The 17,191-nt window shown below is 39.1% G+C and overlaps 1 protein-coding gene across 2 annotated transcripts in view; it reads right to left on the reverse strand.

Moving 5' to 3' along the window:
- Window positions 1–17,191, reverse strand: part of LOC131969423 (rho GTPase-activating protein 42) — an 80,575-nt gene that overhangs the window by 10,788 nt on the left and 52,596 nt on the right. Inside the window, exons 5-12 of one of the 2 annotated variants that reach the window (XM_059330414.1) lie at window positions 8,943–9,044; window positions 8,617–8,727; window positions 6,433–6,537; window positions 5,483–5,612; window positions 5,022–5,122; window positions 3,510–3,619; window positions 2,776–2,832; window positions 225–303 (exon numbers count right to left, since the gene is read on the reverse strand). In XM_059330414.1, coding sequence (XP_059186397.1) covers window positions 225–303; window positions 2,776–2,832; window positions 3,510–3,619; window positions 5,022–5,122; window positions 5,483–5,612; window positions 6,433–6,537; window positions 8,617–8,727; window positions 8,943–9,044 — 795 coding nt within the window. The remainder of the gene's footprint in view (window positions 1–224; window positions 304–2,775; window positions 2,833–3,509; window positions 3,620–5,021; window positions 5,123–5,482; window positions 5,613–6,432; window positions 6,538–8,616; window positions 8,728–8,942; window positions 9,045–17,191) is intronic. The other variant, XM_059330415.1, reaches the window with a different exon arrangement.

The following is a 17,191-nucleotide window of genomic DNA, read 5'->3' on the forward strand; positions in this document are numbered from 1 at the left end:
CAAGGGCCGCAAGTTTGAGACCCATAAATTATGAGCTCAACTGGCCGGTGAGGTCATGGTTTCTTAAAGAGACTTAAGTTGAACCCACCAGAAGAGGGTGCCAGTGGCAAATTATTCAGCTTTGCTGTTATATTGTTGTCAAACAAACAAGTAAAACACATCATGGGCAAACAGCAGCCAGCCCCAGATGAATATTTCAAAGACTAACAGGCAGAGTTCCTCACCGGCTCCTTGCCATCCATGGCCTCCAGCCACAATCTTCTGTTGGACTCTGACAGTGCCTGCAGTGTCATAACGCCATGCCTGGAAAGATTTCAGAGAAAAGCTGCTCTCAGTCTGATCTCATTGCCTTGGGGCCCCTGGACAGACCTTGTTTACACTGGCTGAGACCACTATAAAAGGACTAGTGTGACTAAAATAGCTCATGTGCAAATGCTTGACTCGCTCGGCTCGGTGCTTCGCATTCCACTCCCAATTAAATGCTACATGTGGTTAATATTACAGTGATTTGTTTTTTTTGCACCCCACATGCATACACCTTCACAACATTGGCGTTCTACGGCACAGCAGTTCACGTATCACCTCATTATGTGCTGCATAGCTTAAAACTGCTCTGAGCATCACCAGCAGCTGATATAGTAGTAATTTATGATAACATGGCAAACAAAAACACCCAGTAGTGAGAGTTAGTTAGTAGCATGGAGCCATGTCAAGTTGCATGTGTTGCGATTAACAGGTAATTATAACCAAATGAAGAAAATCACCCCACATTCTTAATGTTACCTCCTGGAGGATCTGGCCATGCGGATAGTTATGGATTTATGCGACCATGTTCTGAAATATCTGTATCTGATATTAATGCTTCCACACTTCAATGCAATAGACGTGGAAGGAATTTTATTTGTGAGGCTCAAAACATTAAAAACATATTAAAAGATTCATCAACAACATCTTTAACAGCAACAGGGACACCATGTTATCAGTTTTCTTGAGAAGTACTCAGGAAGTCTCTATGAAAACTGTTGACTGTGAGGTTTGTGGATTATCCAGAGATGAAGATGTTAAAGCTTGGGTAGGCAGTGTTTGTTTTGTTTTGTTTTGTTTCTGGTGTCACTGGGCACACAATGCAAAAATAACCTTTCAGCATTATGTAATCCAAGTGGTCTGAGAGAAAACTAGACTCCTGCACCTGCTCCTCTTGGCTCAATTTTCTGCCTTCAACAAATTGAGCCTGTTACGGGAGACTTTGGCCGTCGTTTTGGAGAATCTGTGTTTTTATTGGCTGTTCTACAAATGCAGATGCATGTGCACGTCCTTTCAGATGACGAAAGCCTGATTCAGGATCAGAAAGTACAGCAGAAAAAGTTTCTATAGCAGCCTAAACTGCAGTGCAAAAAACAAAGATGAACTTCCAAAAGAGCAGGCCAGTCTTCAGAATAAATGTTGGTATTGTACAATCTGCAAACCACAGACATTTCAAATCGTGATGTTTTTTAACCCTGGATACACTGATTTAAAACAAGAAATATTTGGTTATGTTAACTTATGTTAACAGAACAACAGTTTATGGTTGAGAAAAAATCACATTTATTAAATAAAAAAAATACTTCTGTATGAAACTCTCTCAATAAACATTTGGATTTATATAAAAACAACTACTGCTTTACGAGAAAGTCCGGCATCTGTTGCACCTTCTAAAAAACCATCCTCTTCCTTCTGCACACTGTGGTATAACACCATTGGGATCACAATCGTGACTGGATTAATTGAAATGAATGACTCTACTCTCTACTTGTACAGGTTACTGTATGTATTGTGTGCATATGTGCAGGCTTGTCTGTTGGAAGGATCTAAGAAACAGAACGGAGAAGCTGTACTTTACTAATCTTTTTCCTGTGGCAGAAAAATGCCTATCTGAGCTTCAAACAACATTTTTAATTGCTTTGAGCACCACAAATTAAATTATTTTTATTGGCCAAACTGGGCAAATAAAACCATTTCCATGGATGAACACCCTTTTACTAATTTGTGTGAAACAACCCTTTAAAGAGGTTTTGGAATGGTCTGATTCTGGCGGGGCTATAGGTGTAACAGCATGTTTATTATAATGAGGATGAATGGATGAGCTTGAAGCTGACTGGAGCTTGGCCCACATTGTCCTTGTGGTTGGAACAAGCACCTTGGGGCATCGCCGTTTATGATAAATGAGTTGTCCTGCAAATAAACTGCAGTTATTGTCCATGCTCAGCAACACTCACCAAGGGTGAGCAGTGCTGGCCCTGCTGGTGCTGTGCAACAATAACGCACCGTGATGAGCTAGCTCTATATTCTGAAGTGCACATTACAATAATGAGCTCATATCAAGCTCTCATAACGTCTGGCTTGATCAATTCAGCCGCTGTTCATCAGCAGGAAGCCAACTTGAAGGTGTTTGATCTTTGGCCAATCCCTTATCCTATTCCCCAGTAAAACATTAAATACAAATCAGTTAAAAGGTTCCCATACAGCTAAAGATCTCAAACTTATAAAGAGATGCAAAATGATCAATTGATTCCCACAAAGACATGAATCAATGTGTTTTTTGAGTAATTGCAGAAAAGTAGAAATGATTTAAGAATATGTCTGTGTCCTTCAGCCCATATTGAGCAAAGGATTTTGTGAAGTGCTAAGAAGGCATAGGTATTTTATTAGAAGATTGAGTGAATGATATGATTAGCAGCACACATGCAGCACATGCAACTGCTCTGAGAGGGCAGCACTGGTCAGTTCACATACCGGACTTTACAGAAAAACTGAAGCGGTCTGAAAAGAGTTCCACGATAGATGTCATTTCTACATTGACATGAACACAGAGAAAAGACGGAAATGGGTTCAAAAATAGAGTAAATATCGATGTTGTGGACATTCAACAAACAGGAGCTTGGGAGGGAGAGGACTTGAGGAACATGCAGGATACAAACAGAGCTGAAAACATCTGGTAAACAGGGAGTCTTTGAAGATGTTAATCAAACCTGAACAGCTCTTGCATTGCTGAGTACTCCCATGATAATCTAGGTTAATTGCCAGTATCAATTGGGTTCAATAGAACACAAAATGCATGAGAACACAAAATCCCACATGCGTTTCTTGAATCTTCAAAAAGGTTAGTTATAAATAAAAAAACATGAATTCAACACTTTCCATGTGGGTGGCTTTTGCTTGCTATAAACAAAACCTTCAGTCTTAAATTCCACTTCAAAATGTATAATTACTTAAAAAATACCATGGGGACTATTATTATTTATACCAATTTACATGGAAGCATTAAATCATATGGTAGATTTGTGGTTTTTGAATTTGGAAATGTGAATTTTCTTCCTTATTGATTTCAAATACACTGTTCTAACTAGAGATGGAATATAAACATGCTTGAGGTGTTGGTAATAGTGTTAAATATCATGTTTTGTGAATGTTTTCAGTCCATGTAAGTTGTTAGACACTTTTGAGAAAAAATGTAGACAATCACAGACCTCTCCACCACTTCGATATCAAAGCAGAAACGCTTGTCGATGGAGTCCGTTTTCCTCCGAATGCAGGACTTGAGCTTGAACATCTCTGGCTGGTTCAGGACAAGACCATTCTAAAAATAAACATAATGTACATGAGTGAAGTTAAATTGCAGCCTTAAATTGAAGATGTGGCCCTCACCTTCTCTTGCAAATGCTTATATTGCCCTACAAAGTCTAACTGCAGGAACTACGCAAAGGGTAACACTGAGAAAATACTGCTTTTAATTTTTTTATGTTTTTTTTTTACTGGCCAGCCAAATGGGTTATAGGTAGGTAACTCATATGACACTTATTTCTACATGTATTGATGATGTAATATTGATGCACATAAATCATGATGATTTATTTGACCTTTAATCCCAAAAATGTAATACTGCACTCTGAGTAACTACAATTTTGCTGTCTTTTTTCATCTTTTATATTTTGTTTTTCAGTGAAAAAACATTTTCAAATTGATTTTGTTACAAGTCTATTTAAAAGTGTTAGACAACTCTATTCAAATATTTGCGTATTTTAGAGTTAATACTATAAAGCAATGTTGTATTTTAGTCTTAATATAATTTCACTCTCACTTTTTTACTTAAACAAATATGTAGATAATAATTGCCCTATCAAATAAACTTATAATTTCTGTTATTTTTTGTCTTCAACTCTGTCTATTCAACACAAAGAAGAAATACAAGGCTACACTGTATCCCAGTCAGACCAGACCATATTAATTGCACTTACTGCAGTCTGCTGTGGTTTTGAGTTGGATTTTGTAGTTACTGCGATTTTGATATCATTATTTATTTGCTATGAAGCAAATTTGAAATCTAAAACTTTGTCAAAAGCTAAAACAGACATCAAGGAGTTCATTATAAGTTATAACTCAATTTTGACCCAAAATGTAGTTACTGCAGTTAGACTTTGTAGGGCAGTATACAAGTCTAAAAACAGTAAAACAATCATTCTATTAAATCCAAAAACATATAGGAGGCTGTTGATCTAATACAAATAGTAGGATATAATTATAACTTGATTATATGATCTGTGTGAAGTCTCATGAAGATTTCAGTCATTTTTTTAGCGCTAATGCTTGTAAATGATGTGAATCTGTTCAGCTTATTGTGCAAACAACAAGAAACCCAAACTTTCTCTGTTAAAAGAGTATTTTCATTCCTTGAGTTCCCCTTTCTTGTTATTTGTGGATTTTGTTATGTTTGAACCATTTTTGTTCGCCTTGAGTTAACAAGTCTTTCGATTTTTCTCTTCCAAAGTCGCAGTCCTGTCATCTTGACTTTTTTTCTCCTATTTCCCCTCTGGGGTGAAACATTCTTGTAAAGCTCAAGGGAGTTCTTTGTTTCACCCACAGAGATTATAGTTGCTGTCTCTTTCAGCTTTTATCATTTGTATGTGCAACTAAACTGAACCAAAGCAACTAAACTAAACTTAACTAAACTAACTGAACTGAACAAGAGAAAACTAAACTACCTGTTTCCCAGCCGACTTGTTTTCAGTGTTGCTCATGCTGAAGGTCTTGCTGCCTTTCTCATACGTGCAGTAGTGACGTGTCCAAGTGCATCCCAGGGGACCTAGGACAAAAAATGAAGAAAATAGTGCTTGAGCCAAAATATTTTTCTCTGAATCACAGGCTTCTGGAAAGACTTCTAAAAATCAATTTGCAATTAAAGTGTGATGAATCAAATGTTGTTTATCGCTGCTGATAAAAATCTACCATTTGGGTTTCTCCCCCCTTGTTTGAGAACACATCAAAGTGAATCGGTAAACAGGATGAATTATGAGCTCTGTGTGAGAGGATCTCCTCTGAAGAGGCTTGGGAAAACTCTAGACATGTTTATGGTGATAGATGTAAAACCATGCACTTATAAGAGAGGTGGGGGGGAGAGAGTAAGAGGGCCTGGCTGGCTGGGAGCCCGGCTCCAAAGACTCACGTTTCTCCTGGACGTACAGGAAGCCTTCCATCGTCCATGGGCCTGGGGGTTTATAGTCCTGATCTGCAGACCTTATCCTCTTCATCAGCTTCTCCACTTCCTGCTTAGTGCTCACAAAGTTGTTTCGTGTCTGCGCAGAAAATGCAGGATTGGATTATAATTGCATTAACAGAGGAAGTCTTGTGTAGCTGCACTTTTTTTCTGCAATTTCTCATCTCAAGTGCTTTTATTCTGCCTACGTCAAGGAGCAGACTGAAACGAATAAAGGAAAAACGTCAAACATTTGACAAATGCTTCACATTTTTGCAACGGCATGGGAACACCTGGGGAAAGAACACGTTGGCAAACTATCTAGAAAAACACACAAAGCACCTAATTCAAATATACAGAATTTATGTTGGAAGAATACACGTAAGGTGTTCCAAAATTAGGACATAGACTCAATTATTAATGCTCTCATGAATCCCCCTTTTTTGATTCAAAAAGGTCAGTATGAGGCTGCTCCATATCCTGTACTAGAGAGATGCTGAGGCAGCCTCACCTTCTCCAGCTCCTATTAGAGCCCTCTGCATCTGAGGACATGGAGAGAGGGTTACGGAGTGGAAATTGTCAGGGCAATGGCACTGACATTTTGGGTCAGAGAGAAATTTGAGCCCTCAGGCTGCAAGTGGTGAGGTCATGGTGATGGAAGGAGAGGGCATGGCTGCAGCTGTAGTTTTACTCCCAATTCTAACTCTTTTTTGACACAGCACCATTAAATGGCCTGCAGTAACTGCCTGCAATACAACACTCTGGAAATATTGATCCTCTGTGCAGCAAAGAATCTCATTTAATCACACAGCTATCCATTTGTGAAAACTCTGCTTGTTATATCGGGGTATGATAAGCTGCAGAATCTGATTACGTGGCTGGTTGCCTTCGCGTACAACCCCTGAGGTGTTGAGACTTACGTTCTGTAGGTTGAACTGGAGCTGCTGTTTGTACGGCTCAAATTCGTGAGCCAGCTCATATCCTTCATGGTAGAATGTAAACAAACCCTGAAGAAAGGCCAGGAGCTGGAGAGGAACAATATTTAAGGGTGATTTACTGAGTTAATATAGAACTTGATTACTAATTCACATGAGAGAAAGAGAGAGAGAGAGCACATTTTAAAAAGGGACATTACAACACAAAATGATAATCACTACTGTAATCACACAATTATCGTTCACGATCTCTAAAACAGGGGGAATACAGTTTGTAGTGATTTTATTTTTTCAACCATGGATCTAATTAGAATTCTGTTGCCTAAGAAGCACATTTTGTACTTTAATTCTGTGCTATCATTTGGTTTGTCAGAGTAAATGTCACCATCCGTTGACATTAAGGAGTAAAACTCATTATAATGTACACATTGTAAAAAGGATTGTACTCTGAAGACAGATTAATTTATCAAATCTTTCTATTTTAAATGTGTGTATGCCTGTGGAACATATGCATATCATACTTTATTTTTTTTTTCTTTCCCATGCTTTTTCTTGGAAGGTAGCAAAAATACAGTATGTTCAATTAGGGTTGCAAAATTTCCGGGTATTTTCACATTTGGAGACTTTCCTTGGTAATTAATGGGAATAAACAAAATAAAATAAAAAATTAAGGTTGCCCCTTAAAAGGAAACTTAAGTAGGGGGAAATATATTTGTATCATAATCTTGACTAAAGCAACCAGATTTCATGCAAGTACACTTGAATATCTATATAATACAGCAAAATGCTTACTGCAGGCTGCCCTGACCACGCCCCCTATTGAGGCCACACCCCCTACCTGCACTGTGCATTCCCCCATCACAGGTTCAATTCAACATTTACATGTTGAATGGGACTTTTTTAATTAAACACTTTGAATATTTTTGTTATTCAATGAAAGAATTGATTGTTCAATAAATTAAAAAAACTTGATAAAGTTTTACATACAAATTAATCTGTTGAAATGTCATGTTTTTTTTTTTTTCCTACATTTTGAATATTTCCAATATTCCCCAGCTTAACTTCCCATGGAAAGTTTCTGGAAATTTACTGAAAATTTTCCACCCCTTTGCAACCTTATGTTCAATACTCCAAGTGCATGTATGTTTTTTTTTCTTTCTCCCTTATGTGTGTTTAAATGTTCTGCTTATCACTGTGTACTATGTTGTTGGTTGTTTTAAAATAAATAAAACATGAATGTGCATACCTTACAAATACCTTCATCTTTGAATGTTGCACATAAGAGACCAAAAAAGTTAAGTTTTAGAAGGTTATAGCTCTTTATGGCAGACAGATATTGATCTTATTTTCTATATTACACACAAACATCCTTGACCGTTGTGGGAAAAGGCTTTTGCAGTATTGTTGGAGGAAAAAGCTGATCCCATCTCGAACATGGAGGATCTTACAAACATAAAGCTGCTCTCAGTCAAATTCTGACACCACTGATTGTATTTCTAGGATGATGCTTGGTATATCAAATGTTCAAGGATGAACCATCTTATCTGAGCCCAGATTCATCACAGGCAAGGTTGAGCCTTGTCATTTTCCCCAACACTACCTGGGGCTTGGAGATTTACATTTCTGGCCTGAGTTCTGGGTGAGCTGCCAGTGGGTGTAAACAAATGAGTGTTTTTTTTTTTTTTTTTTACTTTGCTTCAATCTCAGACATTTAACGCCCAGAGAACTTGATGTTTCCTGGTAACTCCTCTGCTAAAGATGTTAGAATTGACTCCACATATCTGGAAGGTGGGGGCTGGGAATTTCTCTTGCACTTTGTCTTGTTTTGGTTGACAACAACCACTTTATCTAATTTTACTCACTACCTTCCCCAAAAGGATCGACTATATTACAGAGAATGTGTGATGAAGCTGACAAATGTGTGCAATATACAAGCTTAGATGTGAACCTGTGAGAGATTTATAATTGTGCCTGTCTTCAGGAGACAGCAGGCTTTTAAAAAGCCACTTCCATCAGCTGTAAACACAAAGATTCTGTGGCAGTTTAACTATATGCCACTTAAACTAATATTGAAATGACAAAGTGAAAAGACAAAGCAATAACTGCATCTTCAATATGCATTCAACTCGAAATGAGCTCAAAAATATGCAAAACTAATACTTTGCTTACCGGCTCAACAAACTCAAATTTCTTCTTTTCTTGCACTTCTTGTATTTTGAAAACATACTCAAGGGAGGCATCGTAGAAGAGTTGCCTCTCCTTATCAATCTGCATGTCAGCCTGAGAATGAGCAAACACCCGGGGTTAGTGCCATAACAAAGACTGTGTGGACAGAGAGTTAAAGCTCACGTCACCACCTGGAAACGCTGTGTGCTCAGGGAACTAAGTGCACAAACAAAAGCTTTATTTATTTATTTCTTTTGGAGACACTCAGCCATAAAGCAGCATTATTCAAAGACATGTTGGGGGGATCAGACAATTTGTTTTGGTTTTACCTCCTGGAGATATGCTTCCTTCTTTTTGGATGATAAGTTGAGGTGTCTCTCAAGCGTGGAGTAGTATTTCTCTGTTTCCTTATCGAATTTCTTCTTCCCCTCCTAAAAAAGGTACACAAAAAAGGCTTAAACATTACCAAAATGTGTCATGTGTTCCTAAAGTGGGGGGTTTGTGTTTTAAACAGCCACTAGGTGGAGGTCTCACTGCATTTTCATATGCCATTTGCCACATGTCATTTAAAATTCCTGTCAATAGATTATTACAGGTCATAAAGCGGGCATATGACCGCGTAATGACGAGCAGACAATGTCGGCATTGTCAATAAGGACTATTCATTATCAATTATATTCGCTGTTGTTGTCTATGTGCTCCAGTTGGGGACATAAGTTCTCAGAAATATATATGTAGAGTGTATATCATCAGTAATATAATGCATATGGCACTGTGACAGGCAGGACTGGCTGCATGCTGTTTGCATTTTTCTTCCTTGTTATGCTTCACCTGCAAAGACAAGTCAAGCTCTATAGTCACAAGTCCCAGGATTCAGACAGGGTGTCCCAGAAGACTCAGAGGAAGGAACAGGAAATGGGCTTTTCATGCCAGATGCCCATCTATAAAAGCATATGGACTACGAGATTGAACATTTCAGCCCCAAAAAAAAGAAAAGAGAAAAGATCCACTCTGCAGGCCTTAGGTTCTCTCTGCTTGACTAGAGTTTGATTGTCTGTGCGAGTGCATTCAAGTGTCTCATCTGCAAGTCTGACCTCTAACCAAGCTTTGCCCACTCAATGCCCATCTCGCTACGCAAACATTCATAAAGGGGCTGGTGGAGAGACAGAGCAAGAGGAGGTGGGGGAAAGTGTGAGGAAACGGCCAATGTAACCAAATCCTGCTTGTTTGTTTTCATTCCCATGGCCCTGAAATTTAGCAAGTCTAATCTAGCTACTGATATGACCTAGAAGAGTGTTCTGCCTCAGCGACCCCCACAGCAGTTAAACACACTGGAGGAATTCACCACGAGACACTGTAACCCTCCTACATAACTATTACAAGAACAGCACAGAAATCAATAGATAATTTCATGTAGTAGCGTCTTATTTCCATCTCTCTTGTCATGCCTGGCCCAGGAATGATCTTTCCAGGAGAAAAAAATCAATTGTATGTATGACCACTTTTCAGAAACAGAGAAAAATGAACAGGTGAGTAGTAAAATAAACATATGATTAAATATGATATCATGCTGACAGGGAATAAATTGCCCTCAAGGATCAAGTGGTTTTTTTTTTAGAGAACAAAGGGGAGCGCAGTGTCTGCCATTGTGACTGCTGTTGACGCGAGCTTAGTGACTTTGTGAGCATGCATGCAACTGAAGCCCTGAGGAAAATACCAACACACACACACAAGCTCGCAAGCACTGCACAAACACACACACACTAGGGATCACATTAAATTAAGAGCTTTAGGTTTAGCTGAGGCCCGCAGTCACAGCAGGAATCTCCCAGCTCTGCTGACCAGTGTGAGCGTGCCAGAAAAAGTCTTGCAAAAAAAAAAAAAAGAAGTACGTCTGGACAAACTCTTTCACACTTACAAAAAGCGGGGTGTGAGTCAGAGCTGCAGTGAATCTGTGAGGCAGAGCCAGCCTGATTAAGTCACCCAAAGTGTCCTGCTTTGTTTTGATCCAGGCAGGACGTGTATAAACTGGCGCTACCGTAATGATACCCTAGCAGAACACCAGGTGTTTGTTGGTTCGTCCATGTGGTGAACGCATTCCCCCCCCTGGATATGTTTGTGCAATCAGACAGGAATATGAGCGATTTAAATTGCAAAGACTCTCCGAGGGAAGGCGGGAGCAGTGCAGGCAAAGGCTTTGAAGCCTTTCACGTGGTGGCAGAGGACACAGATATGGAAAGATATATACCCTGAAGAACATATGAGAGGGGGAGTTTCTGACACAAACTAACACCCGCGCCCCTGAGTAATCAGCTGGCTGGCAATGGATGAAGCCCCAGCACTTCCAAACACTCTGTGGTGCACAAAATACACATGAAACTACCACTTGGGAGATTTCCTCATCTGATTGCTTTGTTCGCCCTCATGAATAAATCAGATGCAGGAAGAGGAGAATATTCTGATGCAGATTCCTCTGTAGTGGAATTTCTAACTGGCAAATCTCATGTTGCTGTTAAGAGCGCTTTGATGCCAGCTGTAGTATGGGTGAGTGTGCTAATTGCTAATATAACATTGCAGGGAGGAAAATGATGAGAAAAACGGCAGGCAGCTTTTCTTCTGGTCATCAGGTGTTCTCAGCTTGCTAAAAAAGAAAGAACGCTGTGAGCAGGCATGAAGACTGCAGGAGGAATATTTGGAGGCTAGCCGTACTTTGCCAGTTTTGACGCTGGCCCTAACGAGCCTCAGGGCCATCATATCTGAGCCTCTCATCACCATGGTAACAGATGTAAGCAGCCGGGGAGGTTGAATGTGTCTGTGTGTGTGTGTGGATAGAGAAAAGAACCCCAGATATCACAGCACACTTCCTCACTTCCGTCCAACACCCTGGAATAAAACAAACATCAATGACTAGCGAGGCATCACGTGCAGCATATTCACCACAGGTTCATTTTAAATGGATTTTCTGAGCAGTGACATGAAAGGGAGAACTCTGCAACCTATATCTATGAGCTCATTAGAGAAAGCTAATTGGAGCTGGGGTCCAGAATGGCGATTAAATAGCAATAGCCGGGTTATTTTGATGCTCCACCACACATGAGCTGGTCTCGCTTCCACAGGGGAGGCAGAGAGAACACAGGGCTTCGGCTTGGGTTCAGTTGCTTTGCTGCAAAGCCAGAAAATATCTCCCTCCTCACCTGAAATCCTACTTCCCGATGAGACATCACAGACAGCAAGAAGTTGGCCAATTAACATGGAATAATTATGAACATCTGCTTCTGAAGAGTTGAAAAACAAATAGCCAGACTTCTAAAAATACCATATTTTGTGTGAGTGTGTGTGTGTGTGTGTGTGTGACGAAAACTGCTAAGCTGTAGACTGAAAAAACAAACACTTAATAATGCCTCTGTGCTCACACATGATGCAATAAATCTAAAGTAATAAAAATGTTTTTAAAAAAAGCTCCATATACTACACTGTAAAAAATGTTTGTAGATTTTATGATGAAAAACTGCTAAACCATGACAGTAAAAGACCATAAAATGATAAATGGGTTAATTCAGTTTCAGTAACAATGAAACATCGTAAATGTATATCAGCCAAAACAGAATAAAAAAAAATACATTACTCAACTATAAAATACTCTGGCACTGTGTTTTTAACAAAGATATAATGTTATATATACACTAGCCATCCCTGTAATTTTTGCATTTATTTTTTGTAAAAATACTTTTTGTCACTGTCTTTCATTTATGCGGCATTTATGAAGTATTTTCTTGTCAATTATATGGCAGAACAGCATTTCTTTTGATGGAAACACTTTTTATTTTTACAGTAAAATACGGAATAAAATTACAATCTTAAACATGAAATCAACAGTGCTAATATCCTTTTACCGTAATATTAGAAAAAGTTGCACCGTATTTATTACGATAAAGTTCTGGCAACCACAGCTGCGTTTTTTTTACCGTAAAAACAACACTTTTTTTTTTTACAGTGTACGCACACATTTCTGGTGAGTGGTGAACAAAGATATTTCCTTGGTATCTGATCTGAGGCCAACTCTGAAGGTGTGAGCAAAGCAGCAGTGAGAAAAAAGACAGTTCCTTCATCTTCATCAACCTTCAAAAGCTTCTTCATTATTATTGTGGTGTGAAACGTTTGGCAGGCTCTGTATGAATATACTGTACATCATGGGCCAATTGCGGCCCCCGTGACGATATTTTGTGGCCCCCACCTTGATATGAAAGTTTAATGTGAGTTTTATATGAATGGCACTTTACCGTGTTGTGTGTGGAAGGTCCCTTTAATTACTTTTTTGGGTAATTTTGTGTCTTTTTAAAACAATTTTGTGTCTTTTTTAATAATTTTGTGTCTTTTTTGGTAATTCTGTGTCTTTTTTTGTAATTTTGTGTATTTTTGGGTCATTTTGTGTCTTTTTTGGGTCATTAAGTTTTTTTTCTGTCATTTTGTGTCTTTTTTGGGTCATTTTGTGTCTTTTATTGGTCATTTTGTGTCTTTTTTTGGTCATTTTGATCCTGCTTCCAGCGGCCCCCAGGTAATTTGAGTTTGAGACCCCTGCTGTACATCCATATTAAGTCTTTTATGGATCACTTAAGCTTCTCCCTCTTCAACCTAAACCCTGTACTCACCAACTAATCAGCAACATAATGTGTGGGGAAAAATATTTGAATCACCAGGAAGTTTGGAACTCTTTATTGAGATGACGCATCTGATGATTATTTGTTTTGGACGACATCACTGGTCAGGGATGACTCAGCAGCATCCTTACAGTACCCTTATTGTGGCCGAGGTAACAGGAAGTCATTTTACGTCAGCATTGAGATATTTATAATAATAAGAGTTTGTTTTGAATTTCATTAGTGTCCATTTTAATGCAGATTACTAGCTAGCCTTGTGTTTATCTAATAAGTTCACTTTCCCAGCAATTCTGCCTCATGAACCCCAAAGACAGAGAAGTCTGACAGAAGATGTTGACCACAGAAAGAGAATGACATGAAACAGAAGCACCCAGTCTTGTGTTCAGTGTCACTTTAGGCTCCAGAGAACAGCGGAAACACCGGGAGATAATACAAAAACTACAAGGCATTATGTCAGCTCATCCTTCAAAATGATTCCATGAGGTAATTGTTTAACGTCAGTGCGTAGCAGATACTGTCCCTCGGATAAAAGGTTATTAGAATAAAGCGGCCCTTCAGAAGAATGTATGTAAAAACATAAATCCAGGTAAAAACAGGCATGAATAAACAGCAGTGAGATTAGTCGTCCTTAAGAAGCAATCTTTCTTTTGAAGATTATGTAAAAATATTTCACTGTGCATTAACAATACTGAATAATACTCCTACCCCGACTTACTATATTTTCAGGCCCTTTAGCTTTAATCCAATTCCATAAGATGTTGCTGTATAAACTAATTGAATGCATATTGCTTTTGCAAAAGGCAAGAATCGGATAAATTTACAGTGGATGTCTGCTGCTGTCAAACAGGTAAAGACCGACCTCTCAAGGTCTACTTTTACTGCCTTGTGAAATTCTGGTGATCAGAAGGAGAAAAAGTAATTACTTTGTGAAAGATTGTTTTAATGGTGTTTCTGCTTTATTGGGTAGGGCCCAGTGGAAGATGACGGGAGAGACATGAGAATAATGGAAAGAAATGTTTCATTTGCATCACCTTATTCATGCACTTTACTGGATTTGTAGCATAACGTTTGAGTCATCTGCATTGCTGACACTTTTGTTTCTCACTGTTACTAGGTGAATTTTTTTTCAAAAGCCAATAGCAGTTTCTTTGTCTTATTGCATGCTTGTTCCCCGCTGGTGGAACGCACTACCAGTTCCTACCAGAGCAGGGGCGTCCCTCTCTACCTTTAAAAAACTCCTGAAGACCCAGCTCTTCAGAGAGCATCTTCTCTCCTAGACCACATGATAAGTCTACTCCTCAAAGAATTGTCACTAGCACTAATAGCTCTTATTGCACTATACCTTGATTGTTTGCTTTTACTCTTCCTGTAAGTCGCTTTGGATAAAAGCGTCTGCTAAATGACTAAATGTAAATGTAAATGTAAATGCATGCCTTTGCTTCATCAATAGCATATTGACTGACTATCTGACAAAGTTTATTATGGAACATGATTTGCATATTTCCAGGACATAAATTCAATTTTTCGATCATGTTGTGTTACGAGTCGTTGGGGAAACTGTGCTGTGTTGTGCAGTGTGCAACTGTAATCACACTCTATGATACATAAACAGTGTGAATAATTTAGTGCTCAAACAATCGATTAGTTGGTCGACAGAGAATTAGTCAATGACAATTTTGCTAATCAATTTCAGTAACTGTAGAATTTGAAGCTTTATCACGACGACCTTTTGACATCTCCAAGTTTTGTAAAAAGATGATCATTCAGCACAGTGTTGTAGTTTTATTTATTTCTTTTCTGCTCATTTTGCATATAATTTGCACATACTTCACTTAATTTGCACTAAGTTGTATATAGTATATTGTATCTTGTTAAATGTCTTTTTCTATTAGATTGTTTATTTTTTTATCTTTAACTAAAAGGGAAATTATTTTGTGTGCAATTGTTGTGGTCGGCTGTAACAAAGAAATTTTCCCGCTGTGGGATTAATATAGTCGAATCTAATCAAATCTAATCTACAATTCAATTACACTGAACATGTATTACATTTTTGCTTTTGCCTAGCCCTAATAGCCAGTGCTTTTTGATATGAAATTCAAAGGAGACAGATAGAAAAAAAAGGCTTTCAGTCATGTGGGTGAAATATTATTATATTACATTAGTCCACAACTCCCAGGGTTAATCAAAGTATAAATATATACTGTATATATATTTATATGACTGGTGACCATACAGAATCTCCAAACCATTTAAATTGATCCCACCACTCCACGTCCACGTCTTGGCTAGCATATTTTGGGATTTCACAGCAAGAATGCAAATGTCATTCCTGCCTCTGGAGACCCAAACTAGCCAAGAATCATCTGACGTCTGCGGTCCCTTTGTAGGATGAGGACAGCTCAAATTATCGTGGCCATCTGACTCCCATCTGGGTCTGTTTGCTCTAATTCCTCACACTCAGCGAGCGAGGGACCCCTATGGTGCCCCTGACGTTGAAGACCCTTGAAGGGAATATAATATTGTCAAAATTTGATAAAGCACCAATGCCACCCACCAGTTAGGCACCCTTGGTATTTCTTGATAAAGTGTCCCTGGGGTCTTTTTGAATTTAAAGGTCTTAAAAAATATTTGACAACCAATAAATACACACATACACACAGATAGTGTGGACCCAGCTTTAGGCAGTTTACCTCCAATGGTTTAGTTAGTGGTAAAAAAAAATCGACAAGCTGAACAGCAGGACTACGTGAGTTCAGGCCCAAGGTTGAGGTCTAAGTTTTAGGAGATCAGTTGGCAAAAAAAGTGGATGAAAAGAAGAACTGACTGTGTTGACGCAGTGGCACAGTGGATGTACCCTGCAACCAGGACAGATTTTTATTCCTTGTTTCGGTTCTGAAAGTATTGTTCTGTGCCTGGGAAGTTAACAACTTTCAGCTCACAACAATATGTCTGAAACTAAAAAAAGAAGTGAAACAAATATTTCAGTTCTACAAATGTGGTTTAGCAGCCTGCACATATGGTAAAACCATGTTCCAGTGAAGAACATGATTGTTTGAAATCTGCTGGCTTTCTTGATGTGTATTTGTTTAACACAGTGCAAAGTTTTGGGGTTTTTATTCCAAAACATTTGGTTCAGCCTTGTGTGAAGCAGACTGTGCCTAATATGTCCTGTAGTGCTGCAGTCAGTCTGCTGGTGTGTTATGGCCGTGTAAGTGTTGTGCTTGTGCCCGAGAAGCTGATACACTGGTACGTAACCTCAGTGGGATTACTCGCAGTATAGCCAAATAAGGCAAGAGCTCCCCGTTTGTCCATCTGACGTTCTCAGACATGAAGCGCAGTAACTGGAAGGGTCAGACAGCCTGCAGATCCCTCCAGATTCTCGGAACAGTGGAAAGTTGCTCAGCCACTCGTGATGTCTGCCTTTTATCTCACTCTAGTTGGGCTAATGTTTGGCGGGGGATGGGCCGTAGGAGGAGAGAGCCATTAGGAGGAAGTGGTCGGAGGAAATAAGAGGTAGTGGGAGTGACGGGGGCTGTGGCTTTTAAGAAACCATTTTATAAACATAGAGAGTCGGTGCAATAACACTCAGCACTGTGATGGGAGGGACAGTGAGAGGAAGAGATGGCAGCAAAATGTGCCATTTCATTACGGTAGATACATGTGATGGTTGGGACATGAAACGACAATGGTTATTTAGTCCGGGCAGTAAAAAGGAGAGTGATTGATAGTCACACCTCAGCACTGAGAGGAGAAATAGTTCCTTTACATTGCAGCTTGGTTTGTGCAGACACGAGCGAAGTGCGGTATAATGACTACTTTTGCAGACCAGTGGCTGTCAGGTCATGTAAAATAAATCAGAATGGGTGAGAGTGTGACTTTGAGGCTGGAATGTCCCTCACAGGGTTTAGTGCTATGTAAAG

The sequence above is a fragment of the Centropristis striata genome, chromosome 4, assembly GCF_030273125.1.
Source record: "Centropristis striata isolate RG_2023a ecotype Rhode Island chromosome 4, C.striata_1.0, whole genome shotgun sequence".
In the NCBI taxonomy this organism is placed as follows: domain Eukaryota; kingdom Metazoa; phylum Chordata; class Actinopteri; order Perciformes; family Serranidae; genus Centropristis; species Centropristis striata.